Raw genomic sequence first — 19,918 nt, 5'->3', positions numbered from 1 at the left:
CCAATATATAGATACTCATATTGTCTACGTATGCTGTGAATATCATCTCATTCGCTTCAATAATAAGATAGTTACAAACGTTTTAGTATTATCCAATCAAAATGAAGCGCACGTGCATGTGCGTGCAAATTGGTAATTTTGACCATGCAAATCAGTTAAGGGTCTCAATATCTACTTATGATATGAATATCAAGCCATTTCAATGAAGAACAAAAAAGTTAGACTGATTCCAAAGTTAGAGTACAAATTTTGTAATGCACGTGCACGCGCATGCATGCGCGTGCAGAAAAAATAAATATCATTTTTGATATCTACAAATGATATACTATCATCCTATTTAGGTTTCATATCGATCCCTTTAATATTCTGATTTTCCATTTTTTGTACCAAAATTGCAGTGCACGTGCGCGCGCGTGCATGCACGTGCAGACAAAATGACTATCACTATGCACATCTACAAATGCTATACTATCATCCTGGAAAGTTTCATATCGATCCCTTTTGTAGTTTCTGAGAACACTACCGGACAAAAAAGTACCGGAGAAAAAGAATAATAATAATAAGAAGAAGAAGAAACAGAGTAAAAACAATATGTTCCCAAACTTTGTTTGGGGAACATAATAACTAGTTCTAATTGTAACGGGGACCGTTACATATGTTCCCCAAACCTCCCCCAATTAAAAAGTGATGTCCTTTTAAATCTATAGCAAAAAATCATTTTATTTTAGTCTTTAATTACATGTAGTACATTCAATATGGTCATTTCAGTACCAAGAAATGAAAGAAAGTGTTGCACGTGCATGCACGCGCACGCGTGTACGATTCCGAATTTTTGTTGATGTCGTTCAACAGGCATTTCTATCATATACCCACAGTATGAATTTCATAACGTTTCCACCAAATATAAGAAAGTTATAGCGATTTTAAAATCGTCCAATCAGAATTCAGCACACGTGCATACACGTGCTTAGCAGTAATTCTAACCACAGCAATTTGTAAGGAGTACCAAGACACATCTAAACCATTAATATCAATAGAATTTGATGAAAAACAAAAACCTTATCGTCCTTTAAAAATTGAACATTTAAAAAACGTTGCACGCGCATGCGCGTGTACGTTGGCATTTTTTTATTACACCAATATATAGATACACATATTGTCTACGTATGCTGTGAATATCATCTCATTCGCTTCATAAATAAGATAGTTACAAACGTTTTAGCATTATCCAATCAAAATGAAGCGCACGTGCATGCGCGTGCAAATTGGTAATTTTGACTATGTAAATCAGTTAAGGGTCTCAATATCTACCTATGATATGAATTTCAAGCCATTTCAATGAACAACAAAAAAGTTAGACTGATTCCAAAGTTAGTGTACAAATTTTGGAATGCGCGTGCACGCGCATGCGTGCGCGTGCTGACAAAATAACTATTATTTTTCATATGTACAAATGATATACTATCATCCTATTTAGGTTTTATATCGCTTCCTTCAATATTCTGATTTTCCATTTTTTGTACCAAAATTGCAATGCACGTGCGCGCGCGTGCATGCACGTGCAAACAAAATGACTATCACTATGCACATCTACAAACGCTATACTATCATCCTGGAAAGTTTCATATCGATCCCTTTTGTAGTTTCTGAGAACACTACCGGACAAAAAAGTACCGGAGAAAAAGAATAATAATAATAATAATAAGAAGAAGAAACAGAGTAAAAACAATATGTTCCCAAACTTTGTTTGGGGAACATAATAATAATAATAAGAAACAGAGTAAAAACAATATGTTCCCAAACTTTGTTTGGGGAACATAACTAGAAACTCATTACTAGTAATGAGTAGGTCTTCCGTTAGATCACTTCCGGTAAGGAGCTTTCTGTTCCTACGAAAACCGTTTAAATATATCAGAAAATGTGCCTGAACAATGAATGAGAAATGTATTATCGAATTTTTTACTCATTTCTCGTAACTTCCGGTGATGACCGGAAGTACTTTTATGATGTGTTTTCCTATAAATGACAGCGACTCTTTACTGTCTATATTCCCTGAAAATTTCACGTCTCTATCTGAAAGAGTTCTCAACAAAAAGAAGTAGACTAAAGAAAGAAAAAGTAGTATTTGAAAAACAAAATGATCCAAACTCTAGAAGTTGATACTTTTATTATGACATGTGAAAATCATATGAAAGACTTCAAATATACGCGAGATTTATGGTGACAAAGAGATGAAAAGTAAAAATGTATTTTATCAAGAAACCGGAAGTAGTTGTTTTGACTACCAACGGAGTCAATATTCTTTTGACACTTTCAAAGAGACTTAATAAACTAGTATAGGTTTCAATTTACAAGAAAAAGTTTGAAATTTGCGATTCTTTCAATCACTTCCGATGACGACAGGAAGTGACGGTCGACATGTTCAACCCTCTACTGCACGACTGCAAACGGAGATTTATAATTCCTGAATAATTGATGAACCTATATTTTACCTTTTCCAAGAAAAATGCTGGACAAAATTCCTTTTGAGAAACAGAAAATCGGCCATATTTTCTGACCGGAAGTGAATTTTGTAAAAACAAAAATAGTTATAGGAAGGTCCTTTCATAAGACATTATTCCTGAAAATTTCAAGAAAATCTATCCACCATCTTTGAGAAATCACTCGAAGAAATCGGAAAATCGACATTTTTCAAATACTTCCGGTATAGACCGGAAGTGACGGACGAAAAAATTGAATGTATGTGTACAATGGACTAATGTTAGTTGATCAACTCTACAAGTTTCAAGGTCTATCTATATTCATTATTGAGAAACTGAAAAAACAAGGTTTGAATATGTCCACCCCATATCTCACGACCGGAAGTGAATTTTACAAAAATATTTTAATTTACACTAGACATTTATAATGTCTATAACATATGTAAAATTCAAATCATTAACTTGTTTTATGACCGAGATTTATGGCACTGAAAAATGAGAGAATGAATAGTTTTTCTTTCATATAACCGGAAGTTGGAGATTCAACTTCCGGTGGGGTCAATAGTTTTTGAGAATTAGAACGAGACCTAATAAACCGATATAGGTTTCAATTTGAAAGAAAAAAGTTTGAAATTGATGATTTATTAATCACTTCCGGAAGTGACGGCCGACATTCTTACCCCCCTACTGCACCCTTACGAAGGGAGATCTATTAACTCTGAAATTTTGGTGACTCTATCTTTTACCGTTTCTGAGAAAAACGATTGACAACGAAAACAGCTCATAAGCCGTATTTGCCGACCGGAAGTGAATTTTACAAAAATATTTGACGTTAATCTAGACATTTGTAGTGACTATAATATATGTAAAACTCAACTCATTAACTAGTTTCATGACCGAGATTTATGGCACTGAAAAATGAGAGAATGAATAGTCTTTCTTTGATATAACCGGAAGTTGGAGATTCAACTTCCGGTGGGGTCAACATTTTTTGAGAATTAGAACGAGATATAGTAAACCAAAGTAGGTTTCAATTTGAAAGAAAAAAGTTTGAAATTGATGATTTATTTGATCACTTCCGGTGACGACCGGAAGTGACGGCGACAAAAAATATTACGTGCATGCACCATAGAGAAAATAGATCTATCATCCCTGAAAGTTTCATTCGATTATCTTTAGTGGTTTTCAAGTTTACCCCCGGACAAAGTTTCTTTCAAAAACCGGAAAATCGGACGTATCTGACGAACGGAAGTGAATTTTGGAAAAATGAAAAAAATGCCTCGAGGTACCATCGTTCCCTATAACCTGTGAAAGTTTCAGGAAAATCCATCCAACGGTCTCGGAGACGAAAGGGAAAAAAAAAAAATAATAATAATAAACAGTAGAATCACTAGAAGGTCTTCCGTTGGAAACGGAAGACCTTAATAACTAGTTCTAATTGTAACGGGGACCGTTACATATGTTCCCCAAACCTCCCCCAATTAAAAAGTGATGTCCTTGTGAATCTATAGCAAAAAATCATTTTATTTTAGCCTTTAATTACATGTAGTACGTTCAATATGGTCATTTCAGTACCAAAAAATGAAAGACAGCGTTGCACGCGCATACACGCGCACGCGTGTATGAATCCGAATTTTTGTTGATGTCGTTCAACAGGCATGTGTATCATATACCCACAGTGTGAATTTCATAACGTTTCCACCAAATATAAGGAAGTTATAGCGATTTTAAAATCGTCCAATCAGAATTCAGCACACGTGCATGCACGTGCTGAGCAGTAATTCTAACCACAGCAATTTGTAAGGAGTACCAAGACACATCTAAACCATTAATATCAATAGAATTTGACGAAAAACAAAAACCTTATCGTCCTTTAAAAATTGAACATTTAAAAAACGTTGCACGCGCATGCGCGTGTGCGTTGGCATTTTTTTGCTACACCAATATATAGATACACATATTGTCTACGTATGCTGTGAATATCATCTCATTCGCTTCATAGATAAGATAGTTACAAACGTTTTAGTATTATCCAATCAAAATGAAGCTCACGTGCATGCGCGTGCAAATTGGTAATTTTGACCATGCAAATCAGTTAAGGGTCTCAATATCTACCTATGATATGAATTTCAAGCCATTTCAATGAACAACAAAAAAGTTAGACTGATTCCAAAGTTAGAGTACAAATTTCGTAATGCGCGTGTTGACAAAATAACTATTATTTTTCATATGTACAAATGATATACTATCATCCTATTTAGGTTTTATATCGCTTCCTTCAATATTCTGATTTTCCATTTTTTGTACCAAAATTGGAATGCACGTGCGCGCGCGTGCATGCACGTGAAGACAAAATGACTATCACTATGCACATCTACAAACGCTATACTATCATCCTGGAAAGTTTCATATTGATCCCTTTTGTAGTTTCTGAGAACACTACCGGACAAAAAAGTACCGGAGAAAAAGAATAATAATAATAATAATAACTAGACACGATCTCGTTGCGAGCAACGAGTAGGTCTTCCGTCCGATTTGTTGATGCACTCGGAGTTAAAAAAGAAAAAGAAAAGACAAATGAGTCCCAATTTAGTTTCCGACTTTAAGACACTTTAGATATAATCAATTTTTCATATCATAAGCTTCTGAAGCAAAGTTGCGGTGAAATTCGTTTGAAATTCGACTCTCCAGGCGAGCCATAAGGTCCGCGGGCCTATTTCTTGATGTTATTTGTTAGCCCTCTATAGACTCAACAACTTTAGTTCTATATGTCTTTACAAAATATTTACCTGTAAAAAGTTATTGAGATCGACCGATATCGACAAAAAATCGACTCTACAGGCGAGCCATTAGGACCATAGGCCTATTTCTTGATATCAATCGATAGATCTCGCTAAACTGAACAACTTTTGTTCAATATGTCCTTACAAAATATTTACCAGTTACAAGTTTTTGAAATCGACTGATATCGACAAAAATCGACTCTACAGGCGAGCCATGAGGCCCACAGACCCATTTTTTGATATTGATCGATAGGTTATGACACATTGAACAACTTTTGTTCAATAATGCTTTTCAAAAAATATGTCGTTTTAAAGATATGAGGCGTCAAATATTTACGATTTTGGCCCTTAAAATCTCTAATTACGTAACATATGACCTACTTTTTGATTTGATAAGATCAAGCTCGTTGAGATGAACATTTCCGCTTCTACAACTTATTATAAAATATTAATAGTTTCTGAGATATTCTCAAAAACACTTGGACCCTTCTGAACCCCTAATTTAAAGGGCCAGCCCGTTTTGCTTGATATCGTAAGAAAGGCCTTGTCATTTTAAACATTTTTTGCTCAACAAGTATTTAGAAATTCTTTACCGTTCTCGAGTTATCTCTACAAGAAATATTTAGGGGCCAAACTGTAGCTCCCTAACGGGGCCACATAGGGAAAAAACGAAATGTACATATTGTTAAGATTATCATTCTGAACAACTTTTGTTCAATAATGCTTTTCAAAATATTTGTCGTTTTCAAGATATGAGGCGTCAATTATTTATGATTTTGGCCCTTAAAATCCCTTATTACGTAACATATGACCTACTTTTTGATTTGATAAGAACAAGCTCGTTTAGATGAACATTTCCGCTTCAATGACTTATTACAAAATATTAATAGTTTCTGAGATATTCTCATAAACCTTTGGACCCTTCTGGGCCCCTAATTTAAAGGGTCAGCCCCTTTTGCTTGATATCGTAAGAAAGGTCATGACATTTCAAACATTTTTTGTTCAACAAGTATTTAGAAATTCTTTACCGTTCTCGAGTTATTTCTAGAAGTAATTTTTAGGGGCCAAACTGTAGCTCCCTAACGGGGCCACATAGGGTAAAAACGAAATATGCATATTGTTCAGATCATCATTCTGAACAACTTTTGTTCTTTATTGCTTTTCAAAATATTTGTCGTTTTCGAGATACAAGGGGTAAAAAACTTATGGTTTTGGCCCTTAAAATCCCTTATTACGTAACATATGACCTAAATTTTTATATGAATAGATTTGGATTGTTGAGATGAACATTTTTTGTTCTTTGACTTATACCAAAATATTAACGATTTTTGAGATATTTGATCTAGACTTTGAGCCCTTCTAGATCCCTAATTAAAGGGGCTAGCCCCTAAATCTTGATATTTTCGAAAAGATCTCGTAAATGTGCACAACTTTTGTTCTACATGTCTTAACAAAATATTTGCAAGAAAAAAGATATTGGAGATCAAAGGTCAAAAATCGCCGAAATCGGCGAAAAATTTTGGCATCCATTTTTTCAGGTCCAGGCGAGCGTTTAGGCAAATCGCCTCCGGTAAAATCGAATCCCCCACAAATCTTCTAAAATGTTTACTCTATCTTGTGTAGAAATTTCAAGACTCTAGCTTCAAAACTAACGGAGGAGATGTGTGGACAACAAGGCCCTTCAAAAAGTCACTAAAAGAGAGATAACTCCTGACCGGAAGTGACGTCAAGCACGAAATTTTGCAAGCAAAGTCTCGTCACCAAAAGACATCTTTCCTGAAAATTTCGTGAAAATCGATCGAGAAATGGCTGAGAAAAACGCGTGTACTACCAAGGAAAATAATAATAATAATAATAATAATAATGAAGAAGAAGAACGCGAACAATAATAGTAAGGTCTTCCGCAGGAGACGGAAGACCTTAATAATAATAATGAAGAAGAAGAACGCGAACAATAATAGTAAGGTCTTCCGCAGGAGACGGAAGACCTTAATAATGAAGAAGAAGAATGCGAACAATAATAGTAAGGTCTTCCGCAGGAGACGGAAGACCTTAATAATAATAATGAAGAAGAAGAACGCGAACAATAATAGTAAGGTCTTCCGCAGGAGACGGAAGACCTTAAAGGAGACAGAAGACCTTAATAAGAAACAGAGTAAAAACAATATGTTCCCAAACTTTGTTTGGGGAACATAATAACGATGTAGATATTTGGATTGTGTGAAACAGAATAAGATGTAATCATGATTAATTAGGATTATGTGAAACAGAATAAGATGTAATCATGATTAATTTCCTTCCGCTGTTTTATGTCCCCGCAACTAAAGTTGTGCCATCAGTGCATTTCTTTATCCTGTCTGCCTGTCCCAACTTTCGAATGATGCGGATAGGGCTCTCATAATTCATTGTGACAAGACCTTTCTGTTGGCACCGAAGTTGTGTATCTTAACTTTTCAGAAAACACAATATATCTTGACCAATGCGTAATATGAATCGAAAATTAATATTCCTTGTGATATGATCCTTTGTTGTCATCAGAATATGTTTACAAACACATCTTGTTAATTATGTGTCCCCTCTTCCAGGAGGAGACATTGTTTTTGCACTTTGTGTCCATTCGTCCGTCACAAAATTTTGTGAACGCTTTTCCTCCTACATGGTTTATCAGATAGACTTGAAACTTTGTACAATGCTTCATTGCAATTTGTAGATGTGCATGTTGTTGGGACTGGAGGATCCAATGATTTTCCTAAAAATTATAGTGGATCCAAGAGGGATTATAGATGTTAAATTAGGTTGTGAGTGTGTCTCCTCCTCTATGGCCAAGGTTTATCCAATATACTTGGAAACTGTTTACAATACTTTAAATGATATTTGTATATTGTCGGGACAGGAGGATCCTTAAAGTTATAGTGGATCTGAGGGGTGGAGAGTGTAAAATAGGTTGTGAACACTTCTGTTACATTTAGTATGGGAAGGGTGGCATGAATGGAAATCCAAATATTGATGTGAATCTGTTTCTTTGCAATAAAGATCCGTGATTATATTGGTATCATCCTTAATGATTCGGAGATCCATTTTGCCAATTGTGGTCATGGAGATTTCAACATATTTCCATTTTATAAAATGTATAATGACTGCGAAATTTCCAGAGTTACAAAGGAGGAATACTTTATAAAATTGTTTAATCCCAAACTTAATAGAAAATAACTGTGTAAAATTGAAACTACTACATTGAACTGAACTCTGTAATTGATTTCCAAGTTTTGTCTAATATTGTGTGTATTATACCTCTACCAGTGTAATTTATTATGACGTCACAAAGGACAATTATGTTGACGTTACTTAGCAATATTATTTCATTTTATAACTGTCTGAAGAGGCATTAAAACCGAAAGCGCTAACAGTGAAATGTTATTCGAGTTTTGTGTTTCTTGACTTTTATTATTGGATGTATTTACTGTATCAAATACCGAATTCTTTATTTATAAACTATATATATATATATATATATATATATATATATATATATATATATATATATGTATATATATATTTATACTTTATATATATAAAAAAAATAAGAACGACGAAAATAACTCAACCGGTTTCATTTTCAAGAGTTATGATATTATTGCTTAGTTACACATTATAGAATATATATCAAACGTGACGGATTGTATTGACGCTTTAACAAAGATCATTATGACGTCATGATACAACGTTATGAAATATTACATGAGAAGAAAAAAAAGAAATAAAAACAAAGCCGACTTTTGGTCTGTGCAAGAAAAAAAATATACAATATGTACAATAATAAATGACAAGTTTGTTTACATAGCAGTTGACTTCACAATCAAATAAAACAGATTTATAATGCGTGAAAATGTTTATAAATCATATAAAGTTTTGCATTTTATGAAGCGTTTAATGGGTACCTGTAAAGTGCGAAACGAAATCGACACGAAACGAAATCTACCGAAACGAAACAAAACCTACCGAAACGAAACGAAACAGATTGTACAACCGAACTCTTTTAATTGTAATTATTAAAAATGGTATCTTAGGCCCCTTTGAAAGTTACCACATATAAATAAAATTCGCCTCCCCTTTGATGTAGGCTTTGGACTTGACTTATACAATTTTTTAAAAATTGGAAGGGGGGGGGGGTAAGCCCATAGTACATATCCGATTAAATACCATGTGCAATTAGTTTCAGATTCATAAATTTCAGAACGGAGGGTTACAGTCTCACAGGTCAGAGGTCTGGGGAAACACACTTAATAGACGTTGGATCCGCGTTTGGGCATAAATACATGTTTCAGTGTTTTTGCTCTAAAGACAAATCTATGTATACATGTGGATATTGTGTATTTGTATGTAGTATATCAAACGGTGGATTTTGAGTATGTCCTCCCGTTCTCTTTGTAATTCATGCTTCCCTTGTTCATAAGCCTTTTGATTTTACAAAATGCAGACCTCTTCCTGATATTATTGCATAAAACAAACTTTCTCGGACACCAGCTTCTTCAAACAATGTATATATACCCAAAGGCGGATCCTTGCCTCAGTAATATTATACGGGTTTTCATTTTCAATAATAAAAAAGAATGAAAATAATTGAATAACAACTTATTCGAATATGTAGCAAAACACTTCAATTTCGATGCGTTTTATTCCGTTCTGCTAAAACTAATATCTACACGGATATTGGTATTTAGCGGAATGAAACGGAACCAGATATAGTTACTTAGTTAAGATGTTTTTAACACAAATAAATCTACAGTCAGACCCCCTCGCAACACATTCTATAAAATGGTGTTCAAGTTACTACTTCCGATAACGCAGAGAAAGTTGATTTACTTCCTTCAGTTTCAAATGTTGATGACAGTCGCAGAAGTCAACCTAAAATTTTCTCTTTATACAGTGATGTTCCGCAATTAATACATATTACAGAACAAGATGTTTTATATAATGTCCTTTTTACCCGTTAACAAACAAAAGGTCCTGACTATCAAAAAATGTTAAAGAGTACTACATATTCAAGACTTGTTATCTAATAAATTCTTGGATCATTGTACAATTCCAAACTGTTGGAAAATTGATCACTTTTTGTACAAAACAGATGATCCATCAGTTATGTCAGGAGAAAATAATGTGGCCTTAATTTACAAAAAGCCCCTAACCCCATCCCCCACCCCCGAAAAAAAGGAGAGAATTCGCTGTCTTAAACACTTGAACACATGTGAAAATGCGAATCCTATATATATATATATATATATATATATGTGTGTGTGTGTGTGTGTGTGTGTGTGTGTGTGTGTGTGTGTGTGTGTTGATTTTTGAAATTAACAATTCCTCTGACTTTCAGAGTGATCAAATAAACCGATGAAAATGAAAGCTTCAACAAAAACAGGAGAAAATAACGTGGCATTAATTTACAATCCCATCCCCCCCCCCCAAAAAAAACACAACAAGAAAAAGAAAAGAGAGATTTCGGTGTCTTAAGATGCGATTGAACACGTGTGAAAATCTGTTAAATACTAATATCCACACGGCTATTGGTATTTAGCGGAACGGAACGGAATCCTATATATATCTATATGTATATTGATTTTTGAAATTAACAATTCCTCTGACTTTCAGAGTGATCAAATAATAAACTGATGAAAATGAAAGCTTCAACAAAAACAGGAGAAAATAACGTGGCATTAATTTGTAAAAAAAAAACAAAAAAAACAAAAAAACACCCCCCAAAAAGAAAAAGAAAACAGAATTCCGTGTCTGAAGATGCGATTGAACACGTGTTAAAATGCATCTTCAAAACCGAAGTAAATTGCAATAAAAAATTTCAGACAAAGCACAGGGGCTAAGCCCGTTTTGGGCCCGAACTCTGTGATACCATAAATATATCACAGGGTTCGGGCCCAAAACGGGCTTAGCCCCTGTGTGTGAAAGCAGTTATTTCCACCCCCACCCCCATAGGAAAAAAAGAAAATTCGTTGTCTTAAGATTCAGTACGATTAAAAAGAATGAGCATAATTGAATAGCAAGAGTCTAATTGTAGATGTAGAATAACACTTCCATTTCGATGTTTCGTTCCGTTCCGTTAAGTACTAATATCCACACGGCTATTGGTATTTAGCGGAACGGAACGGAATCCTATATATATCTATATGTATATTGATTTTTGAAATTAACAATTCCTCTGACTTTCAGAGTGATCAAATAAACCGATGAAAATGAAAGCTTCAACAACAGGAGAAAATAACGTGGCATTAATTTACAATCCCATCCCCCCCCCAAACACAACAAGAAAAAGAAAAGAGAGAATTCGGTGTCTTAAGATGCGATTGAACACGTGTGAAAATGCGCCTTCAAAACCGAAACAAATTGCAATCAAAAATTTCAAACATGTTCAAAAACACATGCATGTGTGCGAAAGCAGTTATTTCCACCCCCACCCCCATCGGAAAAAAGGATAATTCGTTGTCTTAAGATTCTATACGATTAAAAAGAATGAGCATAATTGAATAGCAAGTGTCTAATTGTAGATGTAGAATAACTCATGAATTTCTATGTTTCGTTCCGTTCCGTTAAATACTAATATCCACACGGCTATTGGTATTTAGCGAAACGGAACGGAATCTTATAATTCTAGCAACTATTTCAACTTGTGTGTATCCTCGAAAAGTTTCAGTCCCTTTCTTGTGAGGTTTTCATTTGTCATCATTATTGGAATGCAGAAAATTTTATATAGACCCCGATTATATATATATATATATATATATATATATATATATATTTGAAATTAACAATTCCTCTGACTTTCAGAGTGATCAAATAATAAACCGATGAAAAGAAAGCTTCAACAAAAACAGGAGACAATAACGTGGCATTAATTTACAAAAAAACCACCCAAAAAAAAAAAAAAACCTTAGGGTACCCCACAATCGGTTCCGTTCCGTTTCGTTCCGTTCCACAAAGTACCAATAGCCGTCAAATCTTGCAAGTTAGTGTTTACGTTCATAAATTTACATGCTTCATTCAATCCTTAAATTATGTGGATTTAATTTTTTTTTTAATTTCCTTTTTATGAGATTAGACTCCTTCTAGTTGCATTATCGTAGCCTTCGCGGATTTTTTTTCTTATACATTTGGACAGGACCATATAGGCGCTGTCAGATAAGTCGGACCAAAACAAAGTCGGACTATTACAAAGTCGGACTGCCGATAAATAGAATATAACTCGGTCAATTTAATAATGAGCAGATAATGATCCTTAAAGAACATAACCTTGGTCTGGAAAAACGATTGCTGCAACCACTGGCAACACAGAATATGCGATACCGGTGAGTGTATATATTTTTATATTAAATAAGTTATTTACACATGTATATCTTCACATGTTTATAAGCAAATTACAAATAATTAATGCATAGGTCTTTAGAAGCGCTAGGTTTTGAATGAAAGATAAATTTCATCCATAGAAAACAAGTTTGTATGAAACAATTTGATTCATCAAAATTTTGATTATGCAGTAGCCAGTTCTAATGCTATTTTATGCACAGGAACATTAAATACATTAAATATTGCAGAAATTTATCATTATGTATCATAGCTGATTTAGACAAATACTTACTACTTACTTTTACTAACGATTTACGCTAGTAATTGCTTATATTAAAATATTGTATGTAATCCTTTGGTTTGCTACACAAGTTATTGAAGTAACAGTATAGAGTAATACACTCCATGAAAATTGTGAATTCCATTTCCATTGCTCTTTTGAACTTTCGACACAATGTAAAGAGAAGAGATTAAACAGATATATGTTTTCTCTTTCATTGGAACATATGCTTTATTGCAAAACTGTCTATAGCATAGAATAAATAATATATAAAATATGTAACTGCAATCATACATAATCTTTAAACCAATATACAATTAAAATTTACACCCAGCCCGTCGGGCCTATACATGTATGTCAATTTAAACATAATTAATTTGGTATTAAAGGTACATGAAAACTATTCAGTTTCAAGAAAAGATAGCGCATGTGTTTTGTATATTAACATATTAAAATAATGAATTGTTGAGACTCTGAGAAGTATAAACGTTCCTTTGCTTTAATTGTGTAATTTATATTCATTTGTTACCATCAAATTTCAATTTTTTTAAAAAAAATTTCTGTAATAAGCATTTCTCTATCAAAATCATACACATTGAGTAAAGTGAATTAATAGATAAAATAGTTGCTACTATTGCATTTATTTATTTTATATGTATTGACGTCGTGCACTGTTGAATGGGTGTCTTGAAAAACGTATTATATAGCATTATGGTAGCATTTACGCTGTTTTATATGAATGAAAACACTTTATTATTCGAAAGTTGCATATCATGTTGACGACAGTTTTACAATCTATCCATTCGATATCAATACCCGTCATTAAAATACGAATTATTGAATCTATTAGCTTGGATATTCTAATATTTACGTAAATATAAAATGTACAAAGGTAACGACAGTGTCGCAAACACTTTACCAAAATGTTGATAGCTTTCTTAAAACTAATGATACAAACATAAAAATTTTAAGAATAACTAAGATGGTGATTTTGATAATATAAGTTATTAAGATTGTGATGTCATCTATAAACCTTAACGTTAGGAAAATAGACCATGTCCATGATACATTATGTAGGTACATTTGGATATTTGAAATAATTCTGAATTATTTTTACAAAATTTGAATTGATATTTGGATAAGTGATATACTTAAGAAACGATTAGTATTGTAGCATAGGTGTTTGCTATGTGGATTATTCATTGCGGTCCGAGTTTGTTATGGTCCGACTTTGTTATAGTCCGACTTTGTTTTGGTCCGACCTATCAGTAAATCCCATATAGGCACTTTAAAAAAATGGAGAGAGAGAGAGAGAGGGGGGGGGGGGGAGGCCGAAAAACAAACAAATAAATAGGCCTATTTCCGTAATACTTATGCTATTTTTTGTTTACTTTCTACTCGGGTGATATTTGCTAAACTGAATAGTTTATTAAGTAAATGGTGTTTTTTAATGAATGGTTGATTATTTTTTTTTATTCAGATGCTAATGATTTGAACCTAGATGTCCAGTTAGAAAAAAGTAAACTGCATTATGATCAGGGATGTGACCTCCGGAAGCTCAATTTTGTCACTACATCAATGCATATACGTTTAATTAAAAATGGATTGAAGATCTTGTCTTGGCAATAAAGTTAATTTGTACGTAAAGTTGGGTCAGCATGATATTAACAGTTGTACATCAGATATTGCATTTATTAGCCCAATAGGCTGTAACGCAACATTGATTATTGCTCGGCTTTGAAAATCGGTGGCCCCAGGTGTCGGGTGACGGTAATTACATGTACACACCCCAGAATGATTCTTCCTATGTTAGATGCCTTGCAAACTTGTATAATAGGAGGGCCAATGGTACATGTATCTCGTAATTATTTACAATTTCATATCTTTTTCAGAATATATTTCATGATAGTCGTGCAGATTCAGAAGTTGTGATGGTGTGTTGATAGGCTGTCTTCAACTTGCCATATCTGAGAGTTCCAACATGCAGGCCTGGATTGATGTGTATAAATCACCAATGAAGTTACTTAGTGTTATTTAGTTTTTAAAAAAAGAATGACATTTCAATTTATACACACTTGCCAAGTGAATCTGATGAGACTGCTACATGTATTTGTGAGTAAAGGCACTCTGTCTTAACTGAAAAACTATTTACAGTTTATCACAACAAATGGATGGGACAGTAGAGCTGTTGCGGACAATATGTGATTGTGATGACCAAGTACTGAACAAATGGAAGATTAGAAGAAGGTCCAGAATTCAATCATGTTTTTGATTCTAAGGTGCAGACAGCATGGAGATAGTCCTATTATTCTCCCGTTCATCTATGATGGAGAAACTTGTGTAAATGTTTCACAGTGTTCTCCCTAATAATTAAGTGCCCACAAGTCTATTAATTTATCAGAATATAAAGTCCTTCACAGTACTGATTTTAAAATTAATGTAGATTGTCTCCAGATTTTTCTGAGGAAAAGTGCATAGTTTACATGTGTGAATTTTGAATATATTTCATTCTTGTCTGCAAATGTTGTCGAAACCTGTTGTTAATGATGCACATAGTCATGTTATGTAAATGATAGACCTCCTTCTTAATTACATGTACATACTATATGTCAACTCCTTTGTCTTAATTGTATACACAATTCTAGCATTTATAGCATCATTTATATAGCACTAGCTAGTTTAAGAAGGATTTTATTTTCTAAAAGCTTTCATTTGACATGTTTGATCTAAAACGGCCAAAATTCACAAATCTATTTAAATCACAACCTGACCTTAGGCCAGAAAAGTGTCACTGTGGGTTGATATTTTTCTCTTGGATCTTGAAAGAAATTCTTTATGCAGCAGTTTCCAAATAAAATGTACTCTCATGGCCTTCACCGAGAACTTTCTAACATTGCACAATGCTATATTTGTAGATTAGAAGTTGTCGCAGTTTCTTTAAGTTTTCTCTCACATCTTGTTATAATTATATTTTATATTTTTGGTCGGGTTGCACAATGTGCAAACAGTTTATAAAATGGTGAATGACTGGTGGGCAAGCGACAGTAGCGTCCCTGTAATAGTACCTACTTTGTGTAATCAACTCCTTTCACACCTCTCACTTGATGTTCCTCAAACTTTGTACAGTTGTTAGGGATACATTGAAGATGTGCATGTGCCTTTTTGAAAGTGATCAGACATTTTTTGAAAAATTTTACATGTAGTTGAACTTGGTCATTTTTAAGCATTTCTTGAATAGATGGTAACTATTTTGTGTAATCAAATTCTCATGCACCTCTAACTTGACATTCCTTAAACTTTGTATAGTTGTTATGAACACATTGAAGATGTGCATGTGTCTATTTGAAAATGATTAGACTTTTTAAAAAAAAAATTATGTGTAGTTGAACTTGGTCATTTTTTATGCATTTCTTGAATAGATGGTACCTATTTTGTGTGATCAACTCGTGCACATCTAAATTGATATTCCTCAAACTTTGTACATTAGTTATGGACACATTGAAGATGTGCATGTGTCTTTTTGAAAGTGATCAGACTTTTTTCAAAAAAATTACATTTAGTTGAACTTTGTCATTTTTTTTAAGCATTTCCTGAATAGATGGTACCTATTTTTTGTAATCAACTCCTCTTACAGCATTTATTTGACATCCATCAGACCTTGAACAGCTGTTATGGAAGCATTGTAAATGTGCATGTGTCTTTTCGAAAGTGATCAGGCATTCTTTGAAAAATTTACATGTGCATGGTGAAGTTGAACTTAGTCATTTTTTAAGCATGGTACTTTATGTAACCAACTCAGCTTTTACTTAACATTTTCCAGACCCTGTACATTATAGATGTTTTAAAAACATTAAAGATATTCATGTAACATTTTAAAAATGCTTCTCTTTTTAGCTCACCTGAGCTGAAAGCTCAAGTGAGCTTTTCTGATCACCTGTATTCCGGCGTCCGTCCGTCTGTCCGTCTGTAAACTTTTAACATTTTCAACTTCTTCTCAACAACCACTGGGCCAATTTCAACCAAAGTTGGCACAAAGCATCCTTAGGTAAAGGGAATTCTAAATTGTTAAAATAAAGGGCCAGGCCACCTTCCAAGGGGAGATAATCAAGAAAAGGTAAATATAGGGTAGGGTCATTAAAAAATCTTCTTCTCAAGAACCACTGGGCCAGAAAAGATGAAATTTATATGAAAGCTTCCTTATATAATGCAGATTCTAAATTGTTAAAATCATGGCCCCCGGGGGTCAGATGGGGCCACAATAGGGGATCAAAGTTTTACATACAAATATATAGGAAAAATCTTTAAAAATCTTCTTCTCAAGAACCACTGAGCCAGAAAAGCTGAGATTTATATGAAAGCTTCCTTATATAATGCAGATTCAAAATTGTTAAAATCATGGCCCCCGGGGATTGGATGGGGCCTCAAGGGGGCATCAAAGTTTTACATACAAATTTATAGGAAAAATCTTTTAAATTCTTCTTCTCAAGAACCACTGAGCCAGAATAGCTGAGGTTTATATGAAAGCTTCCTGATATAGTGCAGATTATAAATTGTTAAGATCATGGCCCCCGGGGGTCGGATGGGGCCACAATAGGGGGTCAAAGTTTTACATACAATTATATAGGAAAAATCTTCTTCCCAGAACCACTAAGCCAGAAAAGCTGAGATTTATATGAAAGCTTTCTGATATAGTGCAGATTCAGGTTTGTTAAAATCATGCCCCCCTGGGGTAGGATGGGGCCACAATAGGGGATCAAAGTTTTACATACAAATATATAGGGAAAATCTTTAAAAATCTTCTTCTCAAGAACCATTGGGCCAAAGAAGTTCACATTTACATGAAAGCTTTCTGACATAGTGTAGATTCAAGTTTACAAAAACCATGGCCTCCAGGGGAAGGTTTGGGGCCATAATAGGGACTACGGTTTTACATGCAAATAGATATGGAAAATCTTCTGATATGGACCAAGGTGACTCAGGTGAGCGATGTGGCCCATGGGCCTCTTTTTTTTTTTAATGGATTAACCATTGAGCTACGATGAGAGACAAACAAATCGATCGATACAGATAATTTCACAAAACATTTAAATCGTCATCCTGTGACGTGGTGTCATACAGAGTATAAGCTTTAATGTAGTGAGCTACCTTTAGAAATTTCATTGCATCATGAAAAGTTTGCTGACGTGAAGCATTGCAGTTCCCACCCTCATTTACAGAATTTAACTGTATTTATTATATTTACAATTTAAAGAAACGACCACAACAACGACGACGACAACGATCACAACTCCAACAACAACCATAACCACAATCACAACTCCAACAACAACCACAACTCCAACCACAACTCCAACCACAACCACAACAACTCCAACAACAACCACGACTCCAACCACAACAACGACCACAACTCCAACCACAACAACGACCACAACTCCAACCACAACAACGACCACAACTCCAACCACAACAACCACAACTCCAACCACAACAACTCCAACAACAATCACAACTCCAACAACAACTCCAACCACGACTCCAACCACAACAACGACCACAACTCCAACCACAACAACTCCAACAACAACCACAACAACTCCAACAACAACAACAACCATAACTCTAACAACAACCACAACTCCAACAACAACAACCACAACAACTCCATTATCAACCACAACAACTCCATTATCAACCACAACAACTCCACTATCAACCACAATTATAACAAGCACAACAATTAAACTAAGAAGCACAACAACGAAACCAACAACACCCACAACTCCAACGACTTCTATTACACCTAAACTCACAACAGCTAGTTCAACATCCACGAAAGGAAAGACTACCACAGAAGCAACAACTTCTACAAAAGCAAGTACCTCTTCATCAAAAACAGTAACCAACACAAAGGCATCAACAACAATGGAAATACTTACAACATATATTCAATCTAACAGCACAACTGAATCTTCAAATTTAGCAACACCGCAATCCTACAAGCCCGGTGACACAGCTGCGAAGTCTATACCCGAGGAGAGTAAGTTGATAAATGCACTTTTCAATTATGTTGGTCAAAAATGAGGTTACGTTACACCAGATATCCGTTTACATTTTCCTTGTTTTCAGCATGGTTTACACCCGTCGTAGCAGTGTCGTGTGTTGTCGTGTGTGTTCTTGTTGCTTTCATTCTACTGCGATGTTGCAGGAAAAAACATCAACAAAGGAAGGATTCTTTCAAAGTGCAAAACAGGGTAATATATCAATATCATTGAGAATGAAGGTTGTGGTTTTTTTTACTTCGTACGGGTTACCGTTTTTATTTTTAATGTGCTCTATGATTTTTAAAGCGTATCTCTTTAATTGCATTACAGAAACAGGACAACAGCTCTATAAATCATCGTTACAGTTCGAGAAAACACGAGCACGACCATACATACACTGACATCGCCAATGAAAAAGACATGGACGTTAATCATTCAAATCACAACGAATACAAGGAAAAACCATTAGACAACGATCAATTATCCAAAATGAGAGATGACATCAGTTACATACCGAATACTACAGCCGCTCCTTCTCGCAGGACTTCTACACCATCCATATCTCCATCACAAATTACAAAACATTACAACACTCCTCCTCGACCTCCACAGACAACAAATTTGCCTGCGTTTAATCACGACATTATAGGTGATTCTTCAGGAGGAAGGGAACAATATTCTCCTTCGTTTTCGTCCACTGTAAACACGGATCGTCGTCATTCATCTCCTCACCCACACATAGAACTCCAAAAACCGCATTATCCACAGCACCTTCCGACAATCCGAGAACGAGAGAAACTAAATATAAATGCTCACGGTAGAGACCCCTACTATTATCATCATCAACGTCATTACCGCGGAGATGACCGTCGGCCTAGCGAATCTTATCCGTCAAGAAAATACTGATTGAACATTTGATTATACTAGTAATAGTTTTAGTATAATAGTGAACACACACACACACACACACACACGTGTTGT

General features: G+C 34.5%; 1 protein-coding gene across 6 annotated transcripts in view; it reads left to right on the top strand.

Moving 5' to 3' along the window:
* Positions 1-19,918, top strand: part of LOC125649804 (probable serine/threonine-protein kinase fhkB) — a 29,424-nt gene that overhangs the window by 7,307 nt on the left and 2,199 nt on the right. Inside the window, exons 2-7 of one of the 6 annotated variants that reach the window (XM_056165194.1) lie at positions 12,536-12,615; positions 14,786-14,894; positions 15,048-15,140; positions 18,145-18,933; positions 19,023-19,147; positions 19,268-19,918. The exon at positions 19,268-19,918 is cut by the window's right edge and continues 2,199 nt beyond it. In XM_056165194.1, coding sequence (XP_056021169.1) covers positions 18,819-18,933; positions 19,023-19,147; positions 19,268-19,843 — 816 coding nt within the window. In that variant the 5' untranslated portion in view covers positions 12,536-12,615; positions 14,786-14,894; positions 15,048-15,140; positions 18,145-18,818 and the 3' untranslated portion in view covers positions 19,844-19,918. Of the gene's footprint in view, positions 1-12,535; positions 12,616-14,785; positions 15,173-18,144; positions 18,934-19,022; positions 19,148-19,267 lie in introns of those variants that run through there. The other 5 variants (XM_056165193.1, XM_056165192.1, XM_056165191.1 and 2 more) reach the window with 5 other exon arrangements.

The sequence above is a fragment of the Ostrea edulis genome, chromosome 5 (assembly GCF_947568905.1).
Source record: "Ostrea edulis chromosome 5, xbOstEdul1.1, whole genome shotgun sequence".
NCBI lineage: Eukaryota > Metazoa > Mollusca > Bivalvia > Ostreida > Ostreidae > Ostrea > Ostrea edulis.
The sequence above is the reverse complement of the archived record's forward strand: the minus strand, read 5'-3'. Positions and strand labels throughout refer to the sequence as shown.